Source organism: Chanodichthys erythropterus, chromosome 16, assembly GCF_024489055.1.
Source record: "Chanodichthys erythropterus isolate Z2021 chromosome 16, ASM2448905v1, whole genome shotgun sequence".
Lineage (NCBI taxonomy): Eukaryota > Metazoa > Chordata > Actinopteri > Cypriniformes > Xenocyprididae > Chanodichthys > Chanodichthys erythropterus.
In genome coordinates this window covers 32,211,679-32,237,395 of record NC_090236.1, presented here as the reverse complement: position 1 = coordinate 32,237,395, position 25,717 = coordinate 32,211,679, and the positions used below count along the sequence as shown (strand labels likewise).

The 25,717-nt window shown below is 37.0% G+C and overlaps 1 protein-coding gene across 3 annotated transcripts in view; it reads left to right on the top strand.

Moving 5' to 3' along the window:
• Nucleotides 1-25,717, top strand: part of asap1a (ArfGAP with SH3 domain, ankyrin repeat and PH domain 1a) — a 66,416-nt gene that overhangs the window by 3,725 nt on the left and 36,974 nt on the right. For all 3 annotated transcript variants that reach the window (XM_067362560.1, XM_067362561.1, XM_067362558.1), the window contains one exon: nucleotides 23,110-23,182. In XM_067362560.1, coding sequence (XP_067218661.1) covers nucleotides 23,110-23,182 — 73 coding nt within the window. The remainder of the gene's footprint in view (nucleotides 1-23,109; nucleotides 23,183-25,717) is intronic.

The following is a 25,717-nucleotide window of genomic DNA, read 5'->3' as shown; positions in this document are numbered from 1 at the left end:
TCCACTTCAAACATACTTAACGCTCATTTCTGTCCTGCAACCTCTAAATTCTCCTTGACACTCTCTTTGTCGTTTGAAGCACCGGTTCGTCCCCGTTGTGTTGCCTGTAGTTCGGTAGAAATGGATTTACAACACACACAGAATCAATGCGGCGCTCATGAACAGTCATTTGAATATATCCATTGTTACCAGTAACAAGTATTCGATCATATTATGTCACTGTTTATGCTTTTTAGTCGTTATTTCTGATGTTTTACGTTTATTTAAATTGCTTTTAATAACAACGAATTGATTTCATCAAGCGATGCCTATTGTAAGTTAATGCGTTTTTAAAAATTGAGTAGAATTGCATGTAAGCTGGATGGATTTAATATTGTTTTATTGATTATGTGGTCCACTGACTGACTGTTTCCTCAAGATAAAGCGTCATAATTGGGAGTGTTGGCGCAATTTCCTCGGAGAACTCTTTGATGTCATCGAGGTCGTGGATGTGCAGTGAATGATGGGAGCTTGATAGGAGTCAATGGGATTTTGATCAAATTTTATTTGTGTCATTAAATACAGCCTTCAATATTTAAGGTGCATTTAGTATTTTATTTTAATTTATTTATTTATTTATGTTTTAAATAAATTATAACATCACATGATTGGTTTTAACTCTTTTATTATTCTACATGGGTTGCCCCTTAAAGGATTAGTTCACTTTTAAATGAAAATTAGCCCAAGTTTTATTCACCCTCAAGCCATCCTAGGTGTGTATGACTATCTTCTTTCTGATGAACACAATCTGAGAAATATTAATAAATTTCCTGACGCATCCGAGCTCTATAATGGCAGTGAGCAGGATTAACAAGTATGAAGCTGAAGCATCCACATCCATCCGTCATAAACGTACAGCTCTGGGGTGGTTAATAAACGTCTTCTGAAGTGAAGCGATGCATTTGTGTAAAAACAAACAAAAAAAAACATATTTAACAAGTTATGAAGTAAAATATCTAGCTTCCGCCAGACTGCCTTCCATACGGAAGAGGATTAGGGCCAAGCAATAATAAAAAATAAAACCATCTCGAGATTAAAGTTGTTAAATTTAGAGAAAAAACTTGTTAAATTTCGAGAAAAAAGTCGAGATAAAATGTTGAGAATAAATTCGTTAAATTATGAGAAAAAAGTCGTTAAATTATGAAAACAAATTTGTTAAATTACGAATTTGTTCTCATAATTTAACTTTTTTCTCATAATTTAACAAATTTATTCTCAACATTTTATCTCGACTTTTTTCTTGAATTTTAATGTTTTTTCTCGTAATTTAATGAGTTTATTCTCAACATTTTATTTAGACTTTTTTCTTGAAATTTAACGAGTTTTTTCTCAAAATTTAACAACTTTAATCTCGAGATGGTTTTATTTTTTTATTACTGCTTGGCCCTAATCCTCTTCCGTACTTCCATATTCAACTTACGGGAAAAAAAACCAAAACGGAACAGGGCGTCGCGCCAGTTAAGCTTTTTTCGTAAGTTGAATAGGGAATGAGTAGGACGTAGCATACACTAATATCGACAATTATAATAATATTAGGTTAATGCCTTCCTTATTCAACTTACGGAAACAAAAAAAAAAAACGGAACCAGCTAAGCTTTTTTCGTTAGTTGAATAGGGAAGCCATAGGACGTTAATATCAACTATTATAATAATATTAGGTTAATGCCTTCCTTATTCAACTTACGGGAAAAAAAAAAAAAAAACGGGCGTCGTGTCAGTTACGCTTTTTCCATAAGTTGAATAGGGAATGAGTAGGATGTAGTGTCAGCTTTTTGAACTGCGAGATCTTCATAACTTGAATACGGAAGGCAGTCTGGCGGAAGCTAGATATTTTACTTCGTAACTTCTTAAATATTTTTTTTTTTTTTTTTTTTTTTTTTTACACAAACGCATCGCTTCGCTTCAGAAGGCCTTTGTTAATCCCCCGGAGCACACGCTTATGATGGATGGATGTGGATGGAGGAGCTCATACTCGTTTGGTAATGCTCACTGCCATTATAAAGTTTGGATGTGTTCCAAATGTGTTCATCAGAAAGAAGAAAGTCATATACACCTAGGATGGCTAAACTTGGGGTAATTTTCAATTGAAGCTGAACTAATCATTAAATGGTAGATGCCATATTGAAATCACATGTCATGCAATTGACATAGTCAATAATCAATTATAATATCAACTATTATAATAATATTATGTTTATATTCATATAGTGCTTTAAAAAGCAAAAACATTCCAACAAAATTAGCAATAAAGTACATGTCTTATTTACAGGTTTGGAGTGAGAATGTTTAGGCATAATTACCATGCAAATACACATTAATTAAATTATTATTATATTATTATTTTTTTAAATCAACAATAAATTCCTTAATATATCTGATGAATATATCCAGAGGTTGTAAACCACCTCATACAAGTGAAACAGTGATTAGATCAACCTCGGTTAATTAGTAAAAAGCAACAAATGCACTGGAACATAAGCGAAGACAGATGGGCTAATGTCCCCATGACCTAGATGTCTGTATGTTATTATGTTCATAGATGAGCATGGACTAGCAGAGTGGTAGAGTCAAATGGGATTTGGGAAACTTGAAAGTGGTTTTAATTTTTTTTTATATTTATGTATTATGTATGTCATTTCACCATGTGAACTATGAAATAATTCATCAAAATGAATCAAGCTCTTTTAGTTCGTCCATAGACATAAAAATGCATTCGCTTAGATTATTTGCACACTTTGATGTTTTGGAGAAGGAAACATTAGACTCGGGAACAGCCAATTGTGCTTCCCTAATTCCCAAAGAGCAGAAATCCCACAAGTCACGCCAGCATCTCTCATCCTCTGTGGATCTGAGATTTGTGATGTTCTAAGAATAGTTCATGTTACAAGGAGAGGTTATTCTCCTGAGCAGTGGTTCCAGGAGCAGAAAGAGTGAGATAGAGAGAAGGGATTAACCTACTTACACATGGGCCAGTGAACACCTGACTTGCCAAGACAACAGAGAGCTCTGCAGGCAGATGATGGGGCTTCCTCTTGCTCTGCCATAGAGCCCACTCTCTATTGACACACTGTTTTAATGGCCAAGACAGACATGGTGATCCCCCGAATGACTCTGGGAGACATGAATGTCACCAGCATGAATTAGAAATGTCTAGGGTAGTGATAGGAGGCATTGTGAGGCAGAATGAATGGGAGGTGAATGAACAGCGCTCTGAATAATACACATGGGCAGGCTGACCGTATTTTTTATAGCGTTGGTGTTAAGGAGACGAACAGAAAGCTCAGGCTGAGATGTGTAAAGAGCCCATTAGTGGTTTTAGCTAATGATGTTTCTGGTGATCTGGAGAGACTCCTCCGTGGTGTCTCGTTTTGGCAGCTCCACATGTTCTTTTGGCCCCTTTTGAATACATTGTCTGGAATCCAAAGGATTTTCTTTCTCTTATTTCATTCAGAACATAGACTGTAAACCAGGGGTGTCAAACTAATTTTTGGTTGAGGGCCGGATGGGGAAAAAATGTAACCATGTGTAGGCCGAATTACCTTTTTTGAGCTTTAGTGCGCTGGCAGTTACATTAATATTAACCATACAAACTAAAAAATTAATTTGCAAGAACTCTAGAAAAACACACTGCTCTTTAAAAATGGCATTTGTTTTTACAGCAAAAAGACTTTATGAGACTTAAAAGAAAAAAAAAAATGTTTTATTTAATTTTTTATATTAGTGATGCACTGATTTTGATTTTTCATGGCCAATTCCATTTTTGTTTAGAAGCAAATTTGCTGATTCTGATATCGGTTGCCAATTTGTTTTTCTTTAAGCAAATTTATTTGTTGTTTATTAGTTCTATAACAGGCCAAACTGGCCTTAAACAAAAAAAAAAAGTGTACCCATTTGATATTAGAGGCTCCACTGCATTTTAATCACAATCCAAACAAAAATGCTACACACATGTAACATGAGCGGTTGTTTTTGATTTAAATTAATTATATAATTTCAAGAATTACAGCAAAAACAGCATGGTCTGAATTTAGCTTTATGAAATTATGCTACATAAGACACCTACACAAAACAAAAATTGCAGACGGACTGAATGAAAATGGAAACTCATTCTCTGCCATTAGGTGGCGCTTATGGAACAGCAGCGATATAGCGTTTCCTTGATTACCACTGTACACAAAGCAGCACTGCGCTTATAAACAAAACTTTATACGGAGATAAGAGGAAAGAAAATGACATCGAAACTTTTCTAAAGACAGTCAGTTCCCTTCAGAGATACATTCATATAACCCCCAATCAGTATTTATATTTTTTACATTTCGACCAATTCTTCCTATATTTCGCAAACAGTGAGCTTGCGGGCCATATGTTTGCCACCCCTGCTGTAAACAAAGATGGACAATGTGTCTCCACTTCCACCATAGAAAAATGAAGCCAAAATATCCCAGAAATGGGTGTTGCCAATTACGTCATTTAGAGCCTGAGTCTGCACAGTAGAGTGATTGTGTGAATGCAAGCAATGCAAGCAAAGTTTTTTAGCATCAAATAACTAACTAAAACCAAAGTTATTGGAAAAAATGAACACTTGAACACACATCTGAATGATAAGAACTACCTAAAATAACAGAAAAAGATAAACAAAAGTGTAATTGGATTTTTTTTTTAGTATGGCTCGCATCTCTTTCTATTACATGGAAGGGGCGGAGTTTATAACTTAAGGTCATTGCACACTGAGTCCGAAATTCGCATGCGAAACTTTTGCACGTTAAAAAATAAATTTGAACTAACGTTATGTCAATCGCGTTTGCACACTGCCTCCGAAACTTTCGTCCGTCAAAAAAATATTCGGATCAGGTTCGATTTTCTGCGTTTTTCGCATCCGTGGCACGCATTTTGAGAGACGTTTTGACTATTCAGAGCCACCGTACGCGAACACAAAAATCCAGAATGCCATCTGACAAGTTGATCCACGTAGTCTACAGTACAAAACAGCAGCACTGAATGACAAACAACGTGAGGAATACAAAGAGACAGAATATAAAGACATATTGTGCCAGTAGTAAAGCATCAAACAGAGCCACTGACATCATAAGTAATCTTTGAAAAGCTCGGATAATCCCGCAGCTCCTTGATAAGGTGAATTCTCCTTTTTCTCTATGCAATCTCGGGATTGAATGGACCCAATATTTCCTCTTTCTTTTTCTCTTTTTAGAAAAGAGGAGACAACTAATCGTGCTCACTGCTTGAAGACTTCATTTTGTATTGTTTTGCTTTTTTTTTTTTTTTTTCGCAACGCATTCATTAATACGCATCGGACTCAGCGTGCAAGGTCTCTGTGTGTGACGAATTTTTAGGATTGTGAATACGAAAAAACGCATGCGAAAATTTTGGACTCAGTGTGCAAAGGCCTTTACACTGATTCCAGTGAATGTTTTGAGAAGAAGGGGAATGAGATGACGGATGAGATGACAGATGACATGAATTTGCGTTGCCCCATATGTGCGCCATCACGTATCAGAGCACAGGCACTAACCATCAGGCTAGATCTCAGATGACAAAAAGATTTCTAATTTTATGATTTAGTCTCCACACTTGGTATTTTTTACATGCACTAATCTTCATCAGTCGGAATGAATCTAATCCGATTTCAGATTCTGAAAGTTTTTCAGAAAGTGTACTTAGGGCTGTAAAAATAATTTTGATGATCGATTAATCTATCGATTAATCTAAAGATCTAATTATTTTCTGATCAGTCAGTTGATCCCTGATGAAACAGGGGTTAAGGATGAACATAAACAGTGTGACGCATCAACGCATTCCACGCAAATCGGCGTATTTTCGCAATCAGTTACGTCAATGTGTAGTTTCACCCTCACATATTCATTTACATGTGTATTACATGTATTCCAAACAAAACTTAAAGGATTAGTTTAACCGAAAATGAATGCATGCACAGTGCCCAGTCGCCATGTTTAGAACTGGAGAAAGCCACTGCGCTAATGTCACCGGAGCTTTGAGTTTAATTGTCATTTTTGTCTTGACATTTCTAAAAAGAAAGCTGATATTTATGTCAGAAAAGCTTTTTTTAACAAATATTTAGTAAATATTTAGTCTTATCCAGTGCTGAGTTTGTAATTCATGAGACTTAAATAATAGGCATCATAGCACTGTGTATGTGCGCAAGGTATTTTTGAATCAGATTAAGAAAATAGTTTGATTCAAGTGTTTACATGCTTAATTTTTCCTGTTGATTGGATTATTTCACCACCCCTTTCAATCAGATCAAAATTTCATTCAGTCTGAATGAGCCATCAATCTGATTATAAATGGATTATTTGGGTTCATGAAACTGTAGCTATTGGCGTTGAGGCCTTGAGTTTCACCTGTGTTCAGGCTGCCAGGTGTTTAGCGGTTTTACTGGAGTCAGCACTTTCAGCAGCACAAAGTGAAACACTCTTGTTTTAGTGAGTCATCTTTAGCTCTGTTCCAAAACCTAGTGAGTGGCCTCGCTTGCCTACATAGACAGCTGCCTTCTAAGGGGCCGTTTAAACAAAACATGTTTTTGCATTCCACTGCACTGCTTTTCCAATGTTTTTCTGTGTAAACATGGGAAAATGGACATGTTGGACCGTTGCACCCACATTTTTTGCTATCTCGTTCATGACACAGCGTTCTAAAAACACATTAAAAGAAATAAATCAAACATGCCTCTAGTCCTTTCACTTTTTTACATTCCTCTGTCTTGCATCTCAACTTTTTAAATGCAAAACATGTTCTGTTAATGCACCTTAATGGGATAGTTCACCCAAAAATGAAAATGATCCCATGATTTACTCACCCTCAAGCCATCCTAGGTGTATATGACGGTCTTCTTTCAGATGAACACAATCTTGATATTGAAGCCCAAAAAAATGCATCCATTCATCATAAATATAATCCATACGACTCCAGGGGGTTAATAAAGGCCTTATGAAGTGAAGCGATGGGTTTTTGTAAGAAAAAAATATCCATTTTTAAAACTTTACTAACTATAATAACTAGCTTCCAGTAGACGGCCATACGCATCGATGGCGAATGCGGAAGCGTAGAGGAGAGAGCAAAACAAAACTGGTCTAAAACGAGAATTTTTAAAGAGAAATGTGGGTGGATATTGAAATAAGGGAAGAGGAGCTTGAGTTTGTTGCACAACCCTATTTGTTTGAACCGCGAGAGGCGTTTACTCTCACCTAAGCTTATGCTACTTCTACATCCTACATCATACATCGCATCAGTTGCTACTCTTGTGGCACAAGTCGACTTGTGCAGTATGCGGAAGCTAGTTATTTTAAGCTTGGAAGAGCCAGGATATTTTTTAATACAAATCTGATTGTGTTCGTCTGAAAAGAAAGTCATATACACCTAGGATGGCCTGAGGGTGAATAAATCATGGGATGATTTTCATTTTTGGGTGAACTATCCCTTTAAGGCAGCTTCCTATCTGTCCTGAAACCTCATAAGTGATTGATTTAAGAGCAGCAACTCACAGTGCATAGGAGAATCGATTGACTAAATTCAGGTTTGACCTGAGCAGGTTTGGGTCCAAAACGTTGACGTAGGCCTCGAACACGGGTCGGGTCTGGCATTAGTAGCTTCGAGTCTGGCGATTTTAGGTAAATGTGCTTATACCGACTGGACCAGAGAAGACACAAAATCTTTTAAAATATGTCAATTTTCTATTATTTGTCGCATGCGTTTAACAGTATTTTATTTAAAAAAAATACATATTATATAATTCTATAACAGTGTTATTATCCCCCTTTTCTGTTCTTTGTCATTCCTTCTGGATACTGTTGTGTGCAGCAGCGGCGTGTGGTCCATATAAACTGTGCTCTGCAGTACCCAGAGTGTAGGGATTTGCTTATTAATTTTAACAAAAATATATACATTTTTATTTAAAAATTCTTTTATCTTCTCACCACTTGTCACTTGCATACTGGGCTGCTGGCATGTGCCGACGTCGCTGCCTCTTTTACATTTCTAGTCTTTTCTAATTTTTCAGGTCTGTGTTTTTTTCTCCATCCCCCAGTTTTTCCATTTATATTTATTCGTTTTTTTGCAGATGCTTTTATCCAAAGCAACTTGTATTGCATTTAAGGTATACATTTTATCAGTTCATGGATTCCCTGGGAATCAAACCATGACCTTGGCATTAGCTACAGAAATGCTCAAACAGTAGTTTGTTCTTAGTATATAAAATAACACACCTCAACCCTTCAACCAATATTATGACTATACAGTACATCGTCTACTGTATCTCCACTCATTAAATGTGCAATCTTCTACATTTTCACTGTCCTTCACTTTGTCCACAACACCTTTGCCCTAATCCTGCATTCCATACAAGGCCTCTCCATCTTGATAATGGTTTCCATGGCACTGTGCTCATACATTCTCATTATGAGGACCAGATGGCAAGGTTTTGAAGGTAGATGTACAGTATAGACTGCTTATCAACAAGCGGCCAACATTCACAATCAAAGAATTGAAATTTCTGTTCATAATTTCCATTTCAAATAGTAATGGTAAGTTGTCTGTGGGCTTACATGGAAACTGGCTCCTTGTTTATTGCTTGTCATATTTTATACAGCACAATCAAGTGAAGGGTGTAAGAGATTCTCTGTTTTAGCCCTGCATGGAGTAATGCCTGCACTGATAATCCTCTCAGCTAAAAAAAAAAAGTAATGTGAAATGTCCCTGAGTGCTTAAGGGAGATGTCCCCAGTGACTGATACTGCAGTTAGTGCTTCATTTACATGGGCATAGAATAAATCCCTTGCACAGAGACACGCAGTTATATTCTGCACTGCAGCAAAACCCATCCAACTATAGAGCGGATTCACTCATTTTATGCCTGAGGTGGAGCTTAAAGCATTAAAGGGAACCATTGACAAAACAGGACAGAAACTTGGGTATTTTATGCTCTAATGTGTTTAGGATGAGAACACAATGATCAGTTGAATGTTTTTAGAAGTCAAACTCCTCTTCAGTAGTCTGACTCTGTGGGTTAAATGAGTCAGTGGAATACCTCCTTTACTTAACAACAATGACGCTCCTATATACCCGCTGCTTAGTCATCCCTGTCTCTAGCACAAAAAAAATATGAATAAAAGATGTCCACCCTTCTTAGCATTTGCTCATAATATGCTGCATTGTTTGCGTTGTTCGCTTGAAGCGAATAAAACAAGCAGGCACAACAGCACTGTATTATTGAGTACAATAGTTTTCTCTTTAATAATTCTGGATTTTTTATTTATTTATTTGCATTTTTCTTGGTATCTCTTGGTATTCTGGGTACCATTTTGTGTGGTTTTTGTGTACTCCAAGCAGAGATTGTGACAGTACTGAGAAATCTCATCATTGTGTTTTGAAACAATGAGTATATTTGCCAACACAAAAGACCATATGCTAACAGTTCACCATACAAATGCGATTCTGATTTTAAAGCTATGTAGCTTTTTTTGTGGCATCTTTTTTTAGTTTACACATTTATTTTCTGTGTATTCATTCATGCGTTACAGTGCCTGCATGTCATGAGAACAACGATGAAACGCTCTAGTGACCTATTTTATGGCAGACTTGATCTGCAGCCATTGATTTGTGGCCAGATGGGAAATCAGAGGATTTGCACCACATTTGGTTGCCTTGAAATTCCTGGTGCATGAGATCTATGGGATTGTATGGTTTGATGTTTCAGTGCTGACCAAATTTCCATTTTTCACAGCATTATGCTTTCATTTAGCAGGAGAAGATTGAGCTTTTAAATCTACTTATTTTAATGTACATTTATTTATTTAGCAGATGCTTTTATGCAAATTGAAGTTCAGTTGAGTAATTTTCCAAAACAAATGTAATTATCCTCATGGTAATTTAATTAGAATTCAGCCTTGACATTAAAGGGAATTATTATAATAATTATCTTATACAATCAGTTTATAAAAAAACTTGAGCAATGAAAAAGTATAGCTTCCTTTTTATAATGCATTGACAAATTTTTGTTTAGTTACATCAAGGAAATCAAATTATGTGGCTCTCTGGAATACTTGATTCTGATTGGTCAATTCTGTCAATTCAGTTGCTTACTTTAATTCGTAACAACCATTAAAGGGTTAGTTCACCCAAAAATGAAAATTCTGTCATTAATTACTCACCCTCATGTTGTTCCACACCGAAAAATCAGATGGCGACCAAAATCTGATGGCTCAGTGAAGCCTGCATCTCCAGCAATAACACTCCCTTTTTCAACGTCCAGAAAGCTACTAAAAACATATTCAACTTTGATATTATAAAGCGACGAGAATACTTTTTGTGCATCATAAATAACAAAATTACTACTTTATTCCACAATATCTAGTGATGGGTGACCTCAAAACACTGCTTCATGAAGCTTCGAAGCTTTACAAATCATTTGTTTCGAATCAGTGGTTCAGAGTGCCAAAATCACATGATTTCAGTAAACGAGGCTTCGTTACGTCGTAAGTATTTTGAAACTTCAATAGTTCACGTGACTTTGGAAGTTTGATACACGCTGCAAACAACTGATTCGAAACAAAAGATTTGTAAAGCTTCGAAGTTTCATGAAGCAGTGTTTTGAAGTCGTCCATCACTAGATATTGTTGAATAAAGTCGCTATTTTGTTATTTTTGGTGCACAAAAAGTTTTCTCGTCACTTTATAATATTAAAGTTAAACCACTGTAGCCACATGAACTGTTTTAAATATGTTTTTGGTAGCTGTCTGGGCATTGAAAAAAGAAGTGTTATTGCTGGCGATGCAGGCCTTACTGAGCCATCGCATCGGATATTCATTATCAAAAATACCTTCATCTGTGTTCCAAAGATGAACAAAGGTCTTACGGTTGTGGAATGACATGAGGGTGAGCAATAAATTACATAATTTTCATTTTTGGGTGAACTTACCCTTTAAAGCCCGTTCACATCAAGAACGGTAACTATGATGATAACTTTATTAACAACCACACTAATGCTAGATAACATTCTGATTATTTTGAACGCATGCTGCAGTTATGTTGTCTGCACTTTAAAGGGTTAGTTCACCCAAAAATGAAATTTCAGTCCTTAAGTACTCACCCTCATGTCGTCCCAAACCCGTAAGACCTTCGTTCATCTTCGGAACACAAATTAAGATATTTGTGATGAAATCATTGCAGAAAGGTATTAAAGACATTGTTAAAATAGTCTGTGTGACTAGTGGTTCAACCTTAATATTATGAAGTAACGGGAATGCGTTTGTGCGCAAAAACAAAACAAAAATAAGGACTTTATTCATCCATTTGAACTGTTGTCATATGCAGTTGACATAGTGAACGCAGTGCAGGGTCAGAAGGAAGGCCTTGCGGGTTTGGGACAACATGAGGGTGAGTACTTAATGAAATCAATTTCATTTTTGGGTGAACTAAGTCTTTAAATGCTTATTATTATTTAATGTCAGGATATATTCTGATGACTGTCAATGTTATTGTTCCTCTGCTGGAAAAAAATGTTCTGAGAGAGATTCCAACAATATTTTTCCTCTGTATTGTTATCATTGTGCTGTGGACTTTCCTATTCTCATAGAATTAGAACAATTATTTTAACTTTAAAGTTATAGTTACTTTTTAGTTCTCATCCTTGGTGTGAATGGGCCTTTAGCGTTGCTGCAGCTTGCAAAACACAGCTTTGCTCGATCATCTTAGGCATGAGCAGTTGACTGGTGATTATGTCATTATCAGTCCGAAGTAGCGCTCTCTGTAGCAGTCTGTGATTACTGAACAGTGGCTGCTTAGTGTTAGTCAGCAGAATAATAGTGCTTCTGCTGCTGGCTCTGGTTCTGTTGCTGTTTGATTGTGCTGTGTGTCTGTCATTTGAGAATTGACCAGGCCGAGCTCAGCTGGATGGTTATACAAGCTCATGCAGCAGCTGAGGGAGAGACAGTGTGCCGTGTCTCGTGTCCTTGCGTTGAGGTCACCAGACGCACTCTCAGGCATGGACAAATTGTCTTCTTCACCGGCCTTCAGGGCTGACCAGCCCCTCTGTCAACAAGGGCCACCCTGCTAGCACTGCTAATGCTAAAAATATATTTTTAGGAACAGCATTAGTAGAAGATCATTTTAGTTTTGAGTTTAGGTATTTGTGGAGTAAGACCTTGATTGATTTATTCACTTTTGTCTTCCTCATTTGACCTTATAGATGATCAACACAAATGCATTCTTTTGTTAATCCGGTTTTCAGTCTGGAATTCTAGCTTTATGGAAAAGATTGCACATAGTTGTTGGCTCTTCAAGAAGAGGCGTATTTTGATTACATGTTCTCTCCACACTGATCTGAAGATGACAGTTTGCTGTTGACCGGATGAGGGCCAACCAAGTGGATGACAGGAAAAAGTAATCCCGGCATTTCTGAAAAGTCATTAATTAAGTCCAATCATTAAAGATGCACTACCATTCAAAATATTGGGGCCAATTCATGTTTTTATTCAGGAAGGAATGCATTAAATAGATCAAATATGACATTAAAGACTGTTTACATTTTTATAGAAAAATTATATTTTAAATGAATGTTCTTTTGAGCTTTCTACTAGTCAAACAACCTTGAAAAAATGTTTCCACAAAAATATTAAGCAGCACAACTGTTTTCAATATTGATGATAATAGTAAATGTTTCTTGAGCACCAAATCAACATATTAGAATGATTTCTGAAGGATCATGTGACATGTGATTTCTCAAGTTTTCGAGTACCAACGCAGGCGTCAGCCAGTCCGATCACAGACGCTAGTCAATTGCGTTCATGCAACATTGGAAAGTAATGTGATTGGCTTTTGTACAATGACGGTCGCGTCAGCTCAGACACGCCCTCCGTCAACCATTGACGCCAACGCCCATGTGAATGCAGCGTAAGCGACTTCCAGAAACATTAAAAAAGTTATACTGACCTTCAACTTTTGAACTGTAGTGTATGAATGTTGTATGCAAAAATTGGCTGAAGATTTGTTTTTCATTTTTCATCATGCAGTAAACAAATATTTATTGGCAAACCACTGAATTGCTAAAATTAAAAAGCAAAAATAACAACTGTGTGCATTTATTTTCAATAGTTTATTTGTTCAGAATTAATTTTGCCCAAAACATTCTCCATGTTAATACAGTTTCAGCTCAAAATACCCCATAGATTTTTTTTAATTAATTTTTTTAACTGCCCATTTTGAGCCATTATTACATATGCACCGATTAAGCGTGCGGCCCCTTTAAATCTCCCGCTCCCCCGCCACCGCGAGCTCTCAACTGCCTTAAACAGCAAACACAAAGTTCACATAGCTAATATTACCCTCAAAATGGATCTTTACAAAGTGTTCATCATGCATACATCGATTCCTGTGAGTATAGTATTTATTTGGATGTTTGCATTTGATTCTGAATGAGTTTAAGGCTATGTTCTGTGGCTAACGGCTAATGCTACACTGTTGGAGAGATTTATAAAGAATGAAGATGTGTTTATGAATTATACAGACTGTAAGTGTTTAAAATGAAAAAAGCGACGGCTCTCTTGTCTCCCTGAATACAGTAAGAAACGATGGTAACTTTAACCACATTTAACAGTACATTGGCAACATGCTAACTAAACTTTTAGAAAGACAATTTACAAATATCACTAAAAATATCATGTTATCATGGATCATGTCAGTTATTATCGCTCCATCTGCCATTTTTTGCTATTGTCCTTGCTTGCTTACCTAGTCTGATGATTCAGCTGTGCTCATCCAGACGTCCTGCCCTTGTCTAATGGCTTGAACATGGGCTGGCATATGCAAATATTGGGGGCGTACACCCCGACTGTTACGTAACAGTCAGTGTTATATATATAACAGTGTTATTTATATAAGAAGGAGGAAACAATGGTGTTTGAGACTCACTGTATGTCATGTCCATGTACTGAACTCTTGTTATTTAACTATGCCAAGATAAATTAAATTTTTCATTCGATGGCACCTTTAATTTAAATGTAAAAATATATCAACCAATACATGTCTAGTATTGAGCGATACTTAATTTGAAAATCTGTAATATGTGCTAATAACAAATGTGTCACGCAATACGAAATCAGTCCGATTCATTATTTTCTGACTGCATTTTTTTAAGAGCATTGAACCCAGTGTTTCTTTTAGCTTCCAACAAGAGTTTCCACCTGGCTCTGTGTGTGTGTGTTTTATTAATCAGACTTGGACATAACATGGAATCCTCAGAACCAAAGGCATACCTAGCATTCTGCGTGAGTATCGGAGGGCCTGTTGCCATGGATACGAACCAAACAGACCATAATTTACACAATGACCTGTTCTTCTCATATCTAGAGCCACAGATTCAGTCAGTGCCAGCTCTGGAGTGGTGCTTGCCAGGCCTGTGGGTGTTCAGTGGCTCAGCAATCGGGGTGTTGACTTCATGTAATGTTTCCATTGCGTTTCTCTCAGTCATTTGTATCTTTTTCTTCCACAGTTATTGTAATAAAAACAGACAGAATAAAGTTGGATCACCCTTGGCCTGCAGTTCTGACTCATAAACCCCATGAAACTTTGGCCCGAGCTGTTTCCCTTGTGCTGTGCACTCCAGCCTCTCCACAGCCTTAGTCAAGTCTGCTGGCTTTGGCTTGGCAGAGAGAAGTAATTCCTTAAGGAGTTCATGTTTCTTGTGGCTGATAGCTGGTGCAGGTCTCTCCTGACCTAAATGTGCACATGGCAGTATGTTCAAGACTTGGAAAAGTTTTCAAGTAAAAGACCTTTTAGGCAGTTCACAGAGAGAGTCTTTTCTTGCTTGGCAGGCCTATGTTGGTCTTCTCGATTGGCTGTCTTGATAAAGTCCTATATTGATCTGGTTGTTCTTAGTGTGAATCTAATGGATTGTGGTTGCATTGAGCAGCAGTAAAAGTGTATTATAGCTCTGTTTTTCCACCAGTATCTTGTTTCTGAGGGACCTACAGCTTTGAGATTTGTCCAGATGGATTCTGTGCTACGTTGGGTCGTTTTTTGTTGTTTATTGTTTGCTCATTTTTTGCCCCAGTGAAAAACATTATTTGACCGGTTTTGAGATATTGTCAAGAAAAGTGCTTTCAATTTAGGCTGGGATTACTGAGCGCTCCAGGAAGAGAGCCAAGAGCTCAGTGATGCCCATCGGTTGAGTGGGTGAACAGAGGGTCAAGGTTTGTTGTGAGTACTGTAGACGAGTATTAGCATGTGTTACTGCAGTCTGTCCAGTCATAAGGAGGCAAATGCTTAGTCATGGAAGGACAAAGTAGCCCTTGATTGAGAGTGTCATATTGTTATGGTGCCAATGAGTGTAATGCTACATTTGTTCTCAATAGGACACTTAACTTTCTCCATCTGTTTAATAACTGTAGTGCAGCATTTCATTTTTGGTCTCTCTTCAGGATCCAGATGGTGGTCTGAAAAACGTAGCTGACCATATAAGAAATAGTTCACGAAAAATAGTATTTGTCACAATTTAGGGTGTGTTCACACTTTGCATGTTTGGTTCAGTTATAACGAACTCTGGTGTGACTCTGCTCTGAGTGAGGTTCATTTGAATAAGTGTGAACGCATCCATCCGAACCCTGGTTCGCACCAAACAACCACTTCCAAATGAATTCTAGTGCCCTAAAAAGGACAGAATGCTCAAGCAATACCTATTTTTTCTCATCACACGTTGCCCATTACAGTTTGTAACAGGCGTAGGAAACTATGTCTCCTTGCAGCAGATCTTTCTTTGTGTGCAATGGAGGAATTCCTGGCACCGTTTTGACTAGTTTACACATTTTTATAAGCTTTTCACGAGTTCTCAGCTGGTAAAAATACCATCATATGTACGGTGCCTAGAAAATCTGCCTGAAATAAAAAAATAAAAAAAACCTTTTCCAGCTTTATTTACAAAAAAAAAAAAAAAGGAAATTAATTTTGAAAATTAATTTAAAAAACCCCTGAAAAACTAGAATGACAGGGTTGGAAAAGTCATCAGTCCCCTGATTTAATACTTTGTAGAGCCACCTTTGGGTTTAATTACAGCCATTAATCTTTTTGTATATGTCTGTACTAGCTTTGCACACCTAGATTGGGGAATATTTGCCCATTCATCCTTGCAAAATTGCTCAAGCTCAGTCAAATTCCATAGTGAGCAGCAGTGGACTGCTTTCTTGAAGTCCATTCATAGATTTTCTATCGGATTTAAGTCAGGGCTCTGAATTGGCCTCTCAAGGACATTCATCTTCCTATCCTTAAGCCATTGCGTGTTTTTTTTTTTTTGCCAGTATGTTTAGGATCAATAGCCACATTTACATGTACACTTTTTTGTCATTCCAATTAAAGACATTCCGATTGAAAGATTCGGTGAACTGTTTACATGAGACGTTATCTAATCCGATACTGTTTACATGTGCCTGCGCTTTCAATCAGAATGAGTTTGTGACATGTGCACATTATCTTATGTCCTGTTTGACGCCTTTTATTCCTGTCAACATGATGTTCCATTATTTCTAATGGGTGCTATTTTTATGTAAAGTGTTGGTCTTAATCAACAGTGTGAATTTGTAGCATATTACTGCTAGAAGGTATGAGGAAAAGATGGGCTCAGGAAGCTGACCTGTTTGGTGGCTGTGCATCTCTAAGAAGCATCTCAGTACTACCCCTCCCTCTGAAGAAAAGCGTGTGGATGAAGGTCCGTAGTAATCATACAATGAGTTCCTTCAGTGTATTTAATAAATGTGTTGTTTCAGTTTTACTTGAGTTTAATCAAAGTCCCTTTAAGACAAGTCATTTCACTCGGCGGCCATCTTTGAAACACCTCTCGGGCATCCTGGGCATCATGCAGCTCCTATCTCTTTGAATGTTAAATTTGATATTAAATTTGATATTTGAAATCACCAATGAAATCTAACAACAACCGACTCATAAATTTAGTTTCTAAACGCTCGAATCATGACAAAAAAAACTATATTTTTTTCAGGCTGGATCAAGCTAATATGCATGCGCAGACCTTAATGCGCGTCTCTTCGGAGGCGCGCGTCGGACTGTTTCTATAGAAACCGGTGATTCTAACGGCCGCTGAAGTGACGCGATGACTTTACCAGTCAGCGATTGGCTCTTGGCTTTAGAAGGCGGGACTTATTCCGCCATGTTGCGCGTTACACTTTCTTCCATTCAAAACAATACGAGTGACATGTCTTGTGTTATTCTATAGTCTTTGGTTTAATATTGCCACTGTCATTGTGCATTCTGACGACCCCTGGCCTCTTGACGTGATGACGAAGACGCAAAGTAATCGGTTTAACGTGTTTACGTGGCATAATTTTTATTTTGTTGGATTTATAGAAAGGTTTATCCCACCCCTCTCAAACGGATTACAATTTCATGCGGTTTGGGCATTTTTATTCCGATTGAGGTGTTTACATGGAGCATTTTCATTCGGATTGGACTTTTAAACCGATTACAATGCTCCATGTAAACACACCTATTGTCGTGTTGGAAGGTGAATGACCTCCCCATCTTCAGCTGTCAAGCAGATGGACGCAGGTTTTCCTCAAGAATTTGGATGTACTTGGCAGCATCCTTTTTCCCTTCAATCCTGACCAGTCGCCCAGTCCCCGCTGAAGAGAACATCAAACATCAGATCTTCTGTATGGTGTGTTTTGGGTGGTGTGCTGTGTTTGCTCTTCGCCAAACACTTTGCCATACAGGCCAGCTTTGTGTAAAGCTCGTGAGGTAGTTGTCACATGCACAGACTGATCAGTCCCAGTCATAAAACCTTGAAAGTCCTTCAAAGGTGCCTTTGGCCTCTTGGTAGCTTCTCTGATCAATGTCCTCCTGGCTCAGTCATTCAATTTGGACGGACAGCCTGATCTAGACAATGTGTTGGTGGTGCCATACGCTTTCCACTTCTCGATGATGCTCTGAACAGCTCAAAAAAGTTAAACTTAATTAATTTTATTTTCCAGGGTGTAATGTGACTAAAGGTTTCACAGGGTATGATGACTTTTTATAGGCACTGTATGTATGCACGTACGACTGCGTTTAGCACAGCGCACAGCATTGTTTTGGTTGTTCGGTAAGCTCTGTCACAAAAAATATAAGCATAAAAGCAGTTTTTTTTGTTTGTATCTATAGGTTCGATTTAAAAAATGACAGTGTGAACGCTAAGTGAACCAGGATTAAATGTATAATTTTCTTTTCTGGTCCAGACTAAAAGAACCAAGAGAACTGAACTGCAAGTGTGAACACACCCTTACTCACCTTTAGACACCATATCAATATGCAAGACACCTTCTTGCATATTGAAAACATCTCCCTGAGGCCCACAAGTTATATATACCACGTCATGTCATTCTGTATGACTCTCTTTCCTCAATGGAACACAGAAGCTGAATGTTTTAAGAATATCTTTCCCACTCTTTTCTTTACAATACAAGTAGAAGTTAGGCTATATCAGGCTGTTCTTGTAAATGATTATTTTAAGGATAATGTCAAATGTATAAGCAGCTAAATGTTATTTCAAACTCATAAGATTGAGAGATTATCCAGATCATGATGGAGATGTCACCTGCTGAGCTTTATCTTCTCTGAAGTGCTGAATTCACTATTCTGTTCACTTTGGTCATGCCTAATAGCCTACAAGACCATTTGAGGATATGGTTAGATTGTTGTAATTAGTTTGTGTAATGATATTACCCTCTTGGTCATGCATCAGAAGACTGATACTTCACGCTTACAGGGTAACTGAATTAGCTGGAGAGAATTTTTTATATATTATTTATATAGCTATTATTATGCTGTTATTATTATTATGCTGTTTTTTCCTATTCACCAATAATGCTGAAGAAAACTGTATCAGTGTTTCCACAAATATAGCTGCTTTCAACATTGCTAATAATAAGAAATGTTTCTTGAGCACCAAATCAGCATATTAGTATGATTTCTGAAGAATAATGTTGCACTGAAGACTGGAGTAATGATGCTGAAAATTCAGCTTTGCCATCTCAGAAATAAGTTTAATTTTAAAATATATTAAAATAAAAACAGGTATTTAAAATTGAAATAATATTTCATAATATTACTGTATTTTTGATCAAATAAATTCAGCTGTGGTGAGCATAAGAGACTTCTTTAAAAAACATTTCCTTTTGTTTCATTTATGTTGTGACGTGCCTGCTGAACTTCCATCGTAAGTGCATTATTAAAAATGATTTTCTGTCCGCTTTTACAAACAATTTTGTAAACACTTGTTATCCATTAGAAAGTTACCCTTGCCATTAGAATTGTTCCTTTAAATCGTGGTATTTAGCTACAGGATGTTTTAGCTCATAACAATGAAATAAAAAGAGAAATGACCAGGGATAAAAAAGCTCTGAAGAGTCTCGACCTGACGAGTCTGTCTCTCCCTGGACCGCAGTTGGGCAGTCCAATTTTGGTGTACCAATGTCCAAACATAGCTGCAAGAAAATGAGAGAATGGCCACAGAGGGAAATCATTTATCACATGAGCAGCACAGAACTACTACTTTAATCACCACAGGTTCTTGATGAGTGTGCCGCAGCTGTCCAAATGCTCATTATTTCTCTGCCTCAGCATGCCTTGTGTTCACTGTAGGAGGAGGTACATGAACAAAATGAGTGGTTTATAGAAACACAGCTCAACTCTAAACATATAGCAGGACATCAGTCTGGACTGGATTAGGTTTCCCTGCCAATTCCCATTTTGTGTCCCTTCTTCATATTTAAAATGGAATGATTTGCATCTGATTTAATTTAGCTAATATTATATCTCAATGGTAGAGCAGACAAGAGAAATTATGGGTCTTCAACACATGGTCTGCTAATTATTGTTTGATAAAAATATGGCAAAACAAATATTATTAATGTACACCAAAGCTCAAGTATTAAAATGTATTAAACATTCAGTGAATAAAAACTAACCTTCAAAATGAATGTGTCCTTGCTGAATAGTGTGTATTAGGAGTGTAACAGTACATGTATTGGTCCCGAACGGGTGTGCCTCATACGTTCTGAAAAGTGAAGCTGGTGGCTGAATGCAATACAAGTCATAAACCCCGCCATCTCCATGTAAACGAATGGCACTTGTCAAAATAACAAAAAATTAATTACACTTACAGTACAATTTTCCTAAAGATGGTTTTGGTCATTTAAGGTAGTTGTTATCACACTGATATATATTTGATTGTTCATTTTTGTGATCAGTTTGATTTTAGCTAGCAATTTGATGCTATAGAAATGGGGCGTGTCGTCATGATTTACAGTTGATTGAGCTTCGAGGGGAGATTGAAGATAAATAAATAACTGTTATTCTTCGATTTCTGTGTTATTTCTCACTGACAAAAGGAGCTTTTCAGCAGTAAACTGTCTTAACCGACCTACGGATCTGACGGATATCTGAGCTTTTTTCTGTAATGTTAAATGTGGGCTTTATAAGCTAATTAATAAATGTTATTAGTTAAGATAACACGCCTAACATTAGCCATGACGGGGAAAAGCAGTTGATCGTTATCTGGCAGCTATTAATTATTTTTATGGATATAAAATAATAATTATCATGACAAAACTAATCCTAACCTAGTTAATTAAAGAGCGCTGTCTATAGCAATTGATCTCCTGTAAAGTTAGTTCAACTTGACCGCGGTTTCAAAAATATTATTATTATTTTACAAGTAGAATTTTAATTTGTGTATAATTTATATATTTAAGATACATCAATTACGATATGTTGTTTTGACCTAATAATTTAAACTAAATCAGTAATTTTTTAAAGATTAAAGAAGTTTAAAAATGAACAATGTACATTAAACATTCAAATAAATGTAAATTCCTTATTGCCAGATGTAATTAAGCCATCGTTTAAGCCAAATGAAAAACGGAGGAAAAGATAATAAACAATAGATAATAAAAAAATAGGTGATCTGATCTTGATGACGCAGACGTCTGATACCGCGACTCCGCCTCCGGGCTCCACTGATGATTCTTTCTGCGCATGCCCAGGCTCCAAAACTGACGTTTTTGCGTAACATGTCAGCGCCCATCATCGTCCGTTTTACCTTCAGTTCATTACAATGGAAGGAAGTGGCGTCGCGGCATCCATCTTTTTTTACAGTCTATGGTCCCGAACAGTAAGGTACTGACGCCACGGTTCAGTGCATATGGTCAGAAGACGAATGCAGTCGGTCACAGGCGATCCACAATCCAATCCAGAAGGGGGTGCTCTCTGTAATTAAATGCTAATTGCTAGCCGCCACAACAGGATAAGTCGCAGAAGAAGAAGAAGAACAGACGATAGATATGCCTGTAATCTCTCAACCGGTGTTTCAACCACAGAAAGACATCAATAAAACAGCTTGAGAATAATATCTCACTTAGCATTTCATTTACCTCAGGCAAGTCATTTTGTGCCCACAGCATGTTAGTTTACTAGTTCACTAGAGAAATGAACTCTAGAGGGGAGCATTTCACTAAATATATGCACTATATGAAGTTATACATTCATTATATTTACTTTACCTGTTAGTAATGTCTTAATTATTTTATATATTTTTAAATAAATTTGTCATGAAAACATTAAAGTTATGACAGTAACTGTGTAAATGATTATGTATAAAATCTCACTGATTCCAAGCAGTAGTATACATGATATGACTCATAGTTAATGATTATTTTAATCACTTTTCAATTCATAATGAAGAATGTAAGTACATTAATTTGGTACTGTGACAGTATGTTAATGTGACAGTATACATCAATATCCACCCAGCCTTTGAAAAAAACATTTTATTTTCAGAGAGCTGTCATGAATGTTGAAGGATTTGCTTTCAAATTGTGGCCTTAAGCTCTGTCTTTCTCATTAATCACCATTGAAAGGCTTCTTTAAAGACACCACAGATTATTTTTGGGTACATTTGGATGTGTGTTTGGGAGGGGTGCATTTGTGTTAGTAGCTGTGGCTGTTAGGAGGACGCACATCTGTTAGTTACCAGCTGAAACACAGCATTATGAATGGGAAAGCCTGTTGCTCATGTTCAATGAATGCACTGAATCTGCTTTTCATGACTAACAAATTCAGTTAGTAAAATATATTTGCTTTTTCCCATGATAACAAGTTAATTGCTCTTGAGTCAGCCTGCCTGTATTCCATTCACTTGCATAATTTCCTCTTTATCCAGAGAGACACGTCTGATAGAATCAGGGAGGGAGGAGGGCATCAGCCAGGACACGAGTTCAAAGTGTCTAAAAGAGTAAAGCAAAGAGTTTACATGCAGGAAATCCATGTTTCCCAGTAGTTCAGATTTAGTTTCTATCTTCTAAAAACAGAAACAAATCAGGTCAGTGGGCTGCTTGAAGGAAACAGGATTCGTTGACAGCCTGTTGTTTACTGTCATGCATCAAATATTTTAAGAGATTTCCAGGAGCGGAGACCCTCAGGGGCATGTCCTGTTCTACGCTCTCAGTTTCACAGCGGTTTTGATTTTTGAAACAATATCCACAAGATGACAATGAAGTGCGGTCGAGGGGTTCTCCCCGTCCTGTGCTGCGGTTGCTAGGAAACTGCATGTCAAGGGTCCGTCGTGGTATGTTAAGTTGTGTACCCATTAACCGTTTATTTAGCCACCCCATGCTGTCTTGTCTGAGGAGATTTTGTCTAATGTTGATTGTTTATTTATTTAGTTTAATTGCTTTTAATCAATATAATTTTAATGTTTAAATATGTTCACAAGCGTATAGGCTGTTTCTGTTAGCCCTAATTTGGGTGTTGCATCTCTGACATTTTCCACACTTGTTGGCCCATTTGAGGATTGGAAATGCCTCCAAGTCTTTGCAGCTCCTGTGCTGTCATGGTTACAATGAGATTATGGGATTCCCATTGTTTGGTTATGCCCCTTGGAGGGGTGTGGTCAGTGATGTGTTTCCTTTGGAATTCTAAGATCATGAATCATAAATGAATCACAGACATTTTTTAGCAGTGTTTTATAATCATTCTCTTCTCTTTATCTCTGCTTCTCCAGGCTTTGGACCAGGACCGTACAGCTTTACAAAAGGTTAAGAAATCTGTCAAAGCAATCTACAACTCGGGTCAAGGTGAGTTTTGACCCAGCTGAGGGTCTTCAATTAAATATCACCTGCGTTTTTAATATAATGTGTGGCTGTAAAAAAAAGTAATTTTCCATTTTAGAATTGAAAAAAATGGTTTAATAGGCACATTCCTGGTGAAGTACTACTCTAACCCACAATCCTGATGTGAGAAATCGCTGTTACCATGGAAACGGGAATTGCCATAGTGCTTAGTTTTTGCAGGCTCCTTCCTATCGTCTCTTCCCATTCTGTCTAGGCAAGATCAAATGCTTACTTGCCCTCTAGGGTAAATCAGCATGAAAGGTCAGGAAATCCTCCAGAGCATGTAACTAATATCTCATGAGTGTGACACAGTAGTTTCTGGCTCATGCAGTCCCTTTATCAGCTTTTAAGTGACTGACACGGAGCTGTCATGAGTCATACCTCTCCTATAGGCCAAGCTCACAGTCCAGATGCCAAATATCAATGGCTGTTTGATCGGGGCTTCATAATGCCTAATGTTTACACTCAGGCCTCTCTTGTGGACATGAAATAGACAAAGACATAGGCATACTCAAGGTTGGGACCAGGGCTGGAGATTGAGAACTGAATGTTGTGTCAGTGTTAGCATATTTAGGGCTTTAAAACAGGACAGACATCCACTCTTTTGCTGCGGTATGACCTAGAGATGGGTCACAGTGTTCGAATAGATGATAAAAGCAGAAAAAGACTATAAAAGATGATAAAAGATTATACTGCTACAGGCATCCAGATGGATGTCTTTGTCGGTTATCATATCTTGTGCTTTTTGATCATCAACCTGCTATGAGTTTTTTCGGTCAAACTTTTAACACATGAATGTATATTACAAAATGCATTTGATTGGATTCAAACCAGCCTAATTATACAGGTCTTCCAGTTCATATAATTAGAAATGAATAAGAAATTCCAGAAATTAAGATGATGAATAGCCCTTTCCACCGAAATTACCTGTGGAACTTCTTTCCCAGGAACCCGGTCAATCGGTCATATTTTTTAAAATCCATTGTTGATTCGAATAGCAAACAACTCTTACTGCATGCACCGCAACTTGACTTTTGGTGGTTGAAATGAAATGCTGCTTGGAGTCAACCAATCAAAATGCTGTGTGAACTCAACCAATCAGCATGTTCAGCACCCAAGTCCCAGCCCTGAAAGTTCCTGAACTTTGAAAAAGTACTACCTCATGAGCAGGGACTTTCTGAGGGGGAAATTTTTACCCGAAACTTCATTTAGACCCTAGTTCCTACAGTCGAAACACAAGTACCACCCGAGTACCACCCAAAAGTCCTTAGTTTCTGGGGAAAGTTCCTGCGGTGGAAACGTGGCTATTATTATTACCAATTTTATTTGTATATTTTATTTATATACATTAAGTACCTATCTATCGATTTATCTATCGGTTTATCTATCGATCTATCTATTGATTGATAATAGGACATGGCTGTGACTACATGTGGCCATTTAAAGGGGACATATTATGCCCCTGTTTACAAGATATAATATAAGTCTCAGGTGTCCCCGGATGTCAAAAACTCATAAAGTAGGGCCCTATAAAATCTGTTTTATTTTTTCCCAAATTCCGTTTTAATTTTTCTGGATTCCATTTTTTTCTGTTTTATTTATTTTTTGACTCCATTTTAATGGTTAAATTAAATTTTAGTAATCAAAAAGCATGTCTAATTTATTGAAATAATGAATCTTGTCCAATTTACCAACAATTTAATAAAAGTTTAACAAAAAAAATACATTTTTTAAGGGCCCTACATTTTATTCTTTCCCCTCAAATTTTATTTTTTCCAGTTTTCTGGATTCCATTTTAATGGTTTAATTCCATTTTAATAATCAAAAAGCATGTCTAATTAATTGAATTCTTAAAAACAACAATATCAATTAATTAAAAAATATATTTTTATGATTTTTTTTTTTTCTTCAGAAGTTCTGTTGTGTATTTAAATTTTTCTGGCAATCAAATGAACACATACCATTTAATTTATCTTTTAAACTTTTTTGTCAAACAATGTGCTGCACAACAGAGCTTTACTGTTAAAATTAAAACATGGAAGAAACACTGAGATTATTGTTTAAAATATATTTTAATCATTTATTATTAAATTAATTGATCTAAATTCTACTGTACAACAGTAATATGTTTCTGTGAAGTTAAATCAAACTTTTATTTTAGCGGTTTGCCTAGAGCTTTGAGTTTCTCTGTGTTTATGACGGTAGTTTTCTCAAATGAAGCGGTTAAATGCTGATGAAGTGACTCTCAGAGCAGCTCTGGAGATGAACACGTGCATTTATATAGTGAGGCGACAGAGGACGAAAACACTGCGAGTGCCGCACGTGCTTCAGCGTGTGTGCGCCCCCACGATTGTGTGTGAGGCGGTGTGAGGTAAATGAAACTGCACTTCCGCATCATTCATTTCAGAGGCACACAGGCATGCGGGATTCATGTTTAAATAGTCTTTTTGCAGCTTAATATTAAGTCACTAGTCTATATCACGATTTAATTTACGTGTA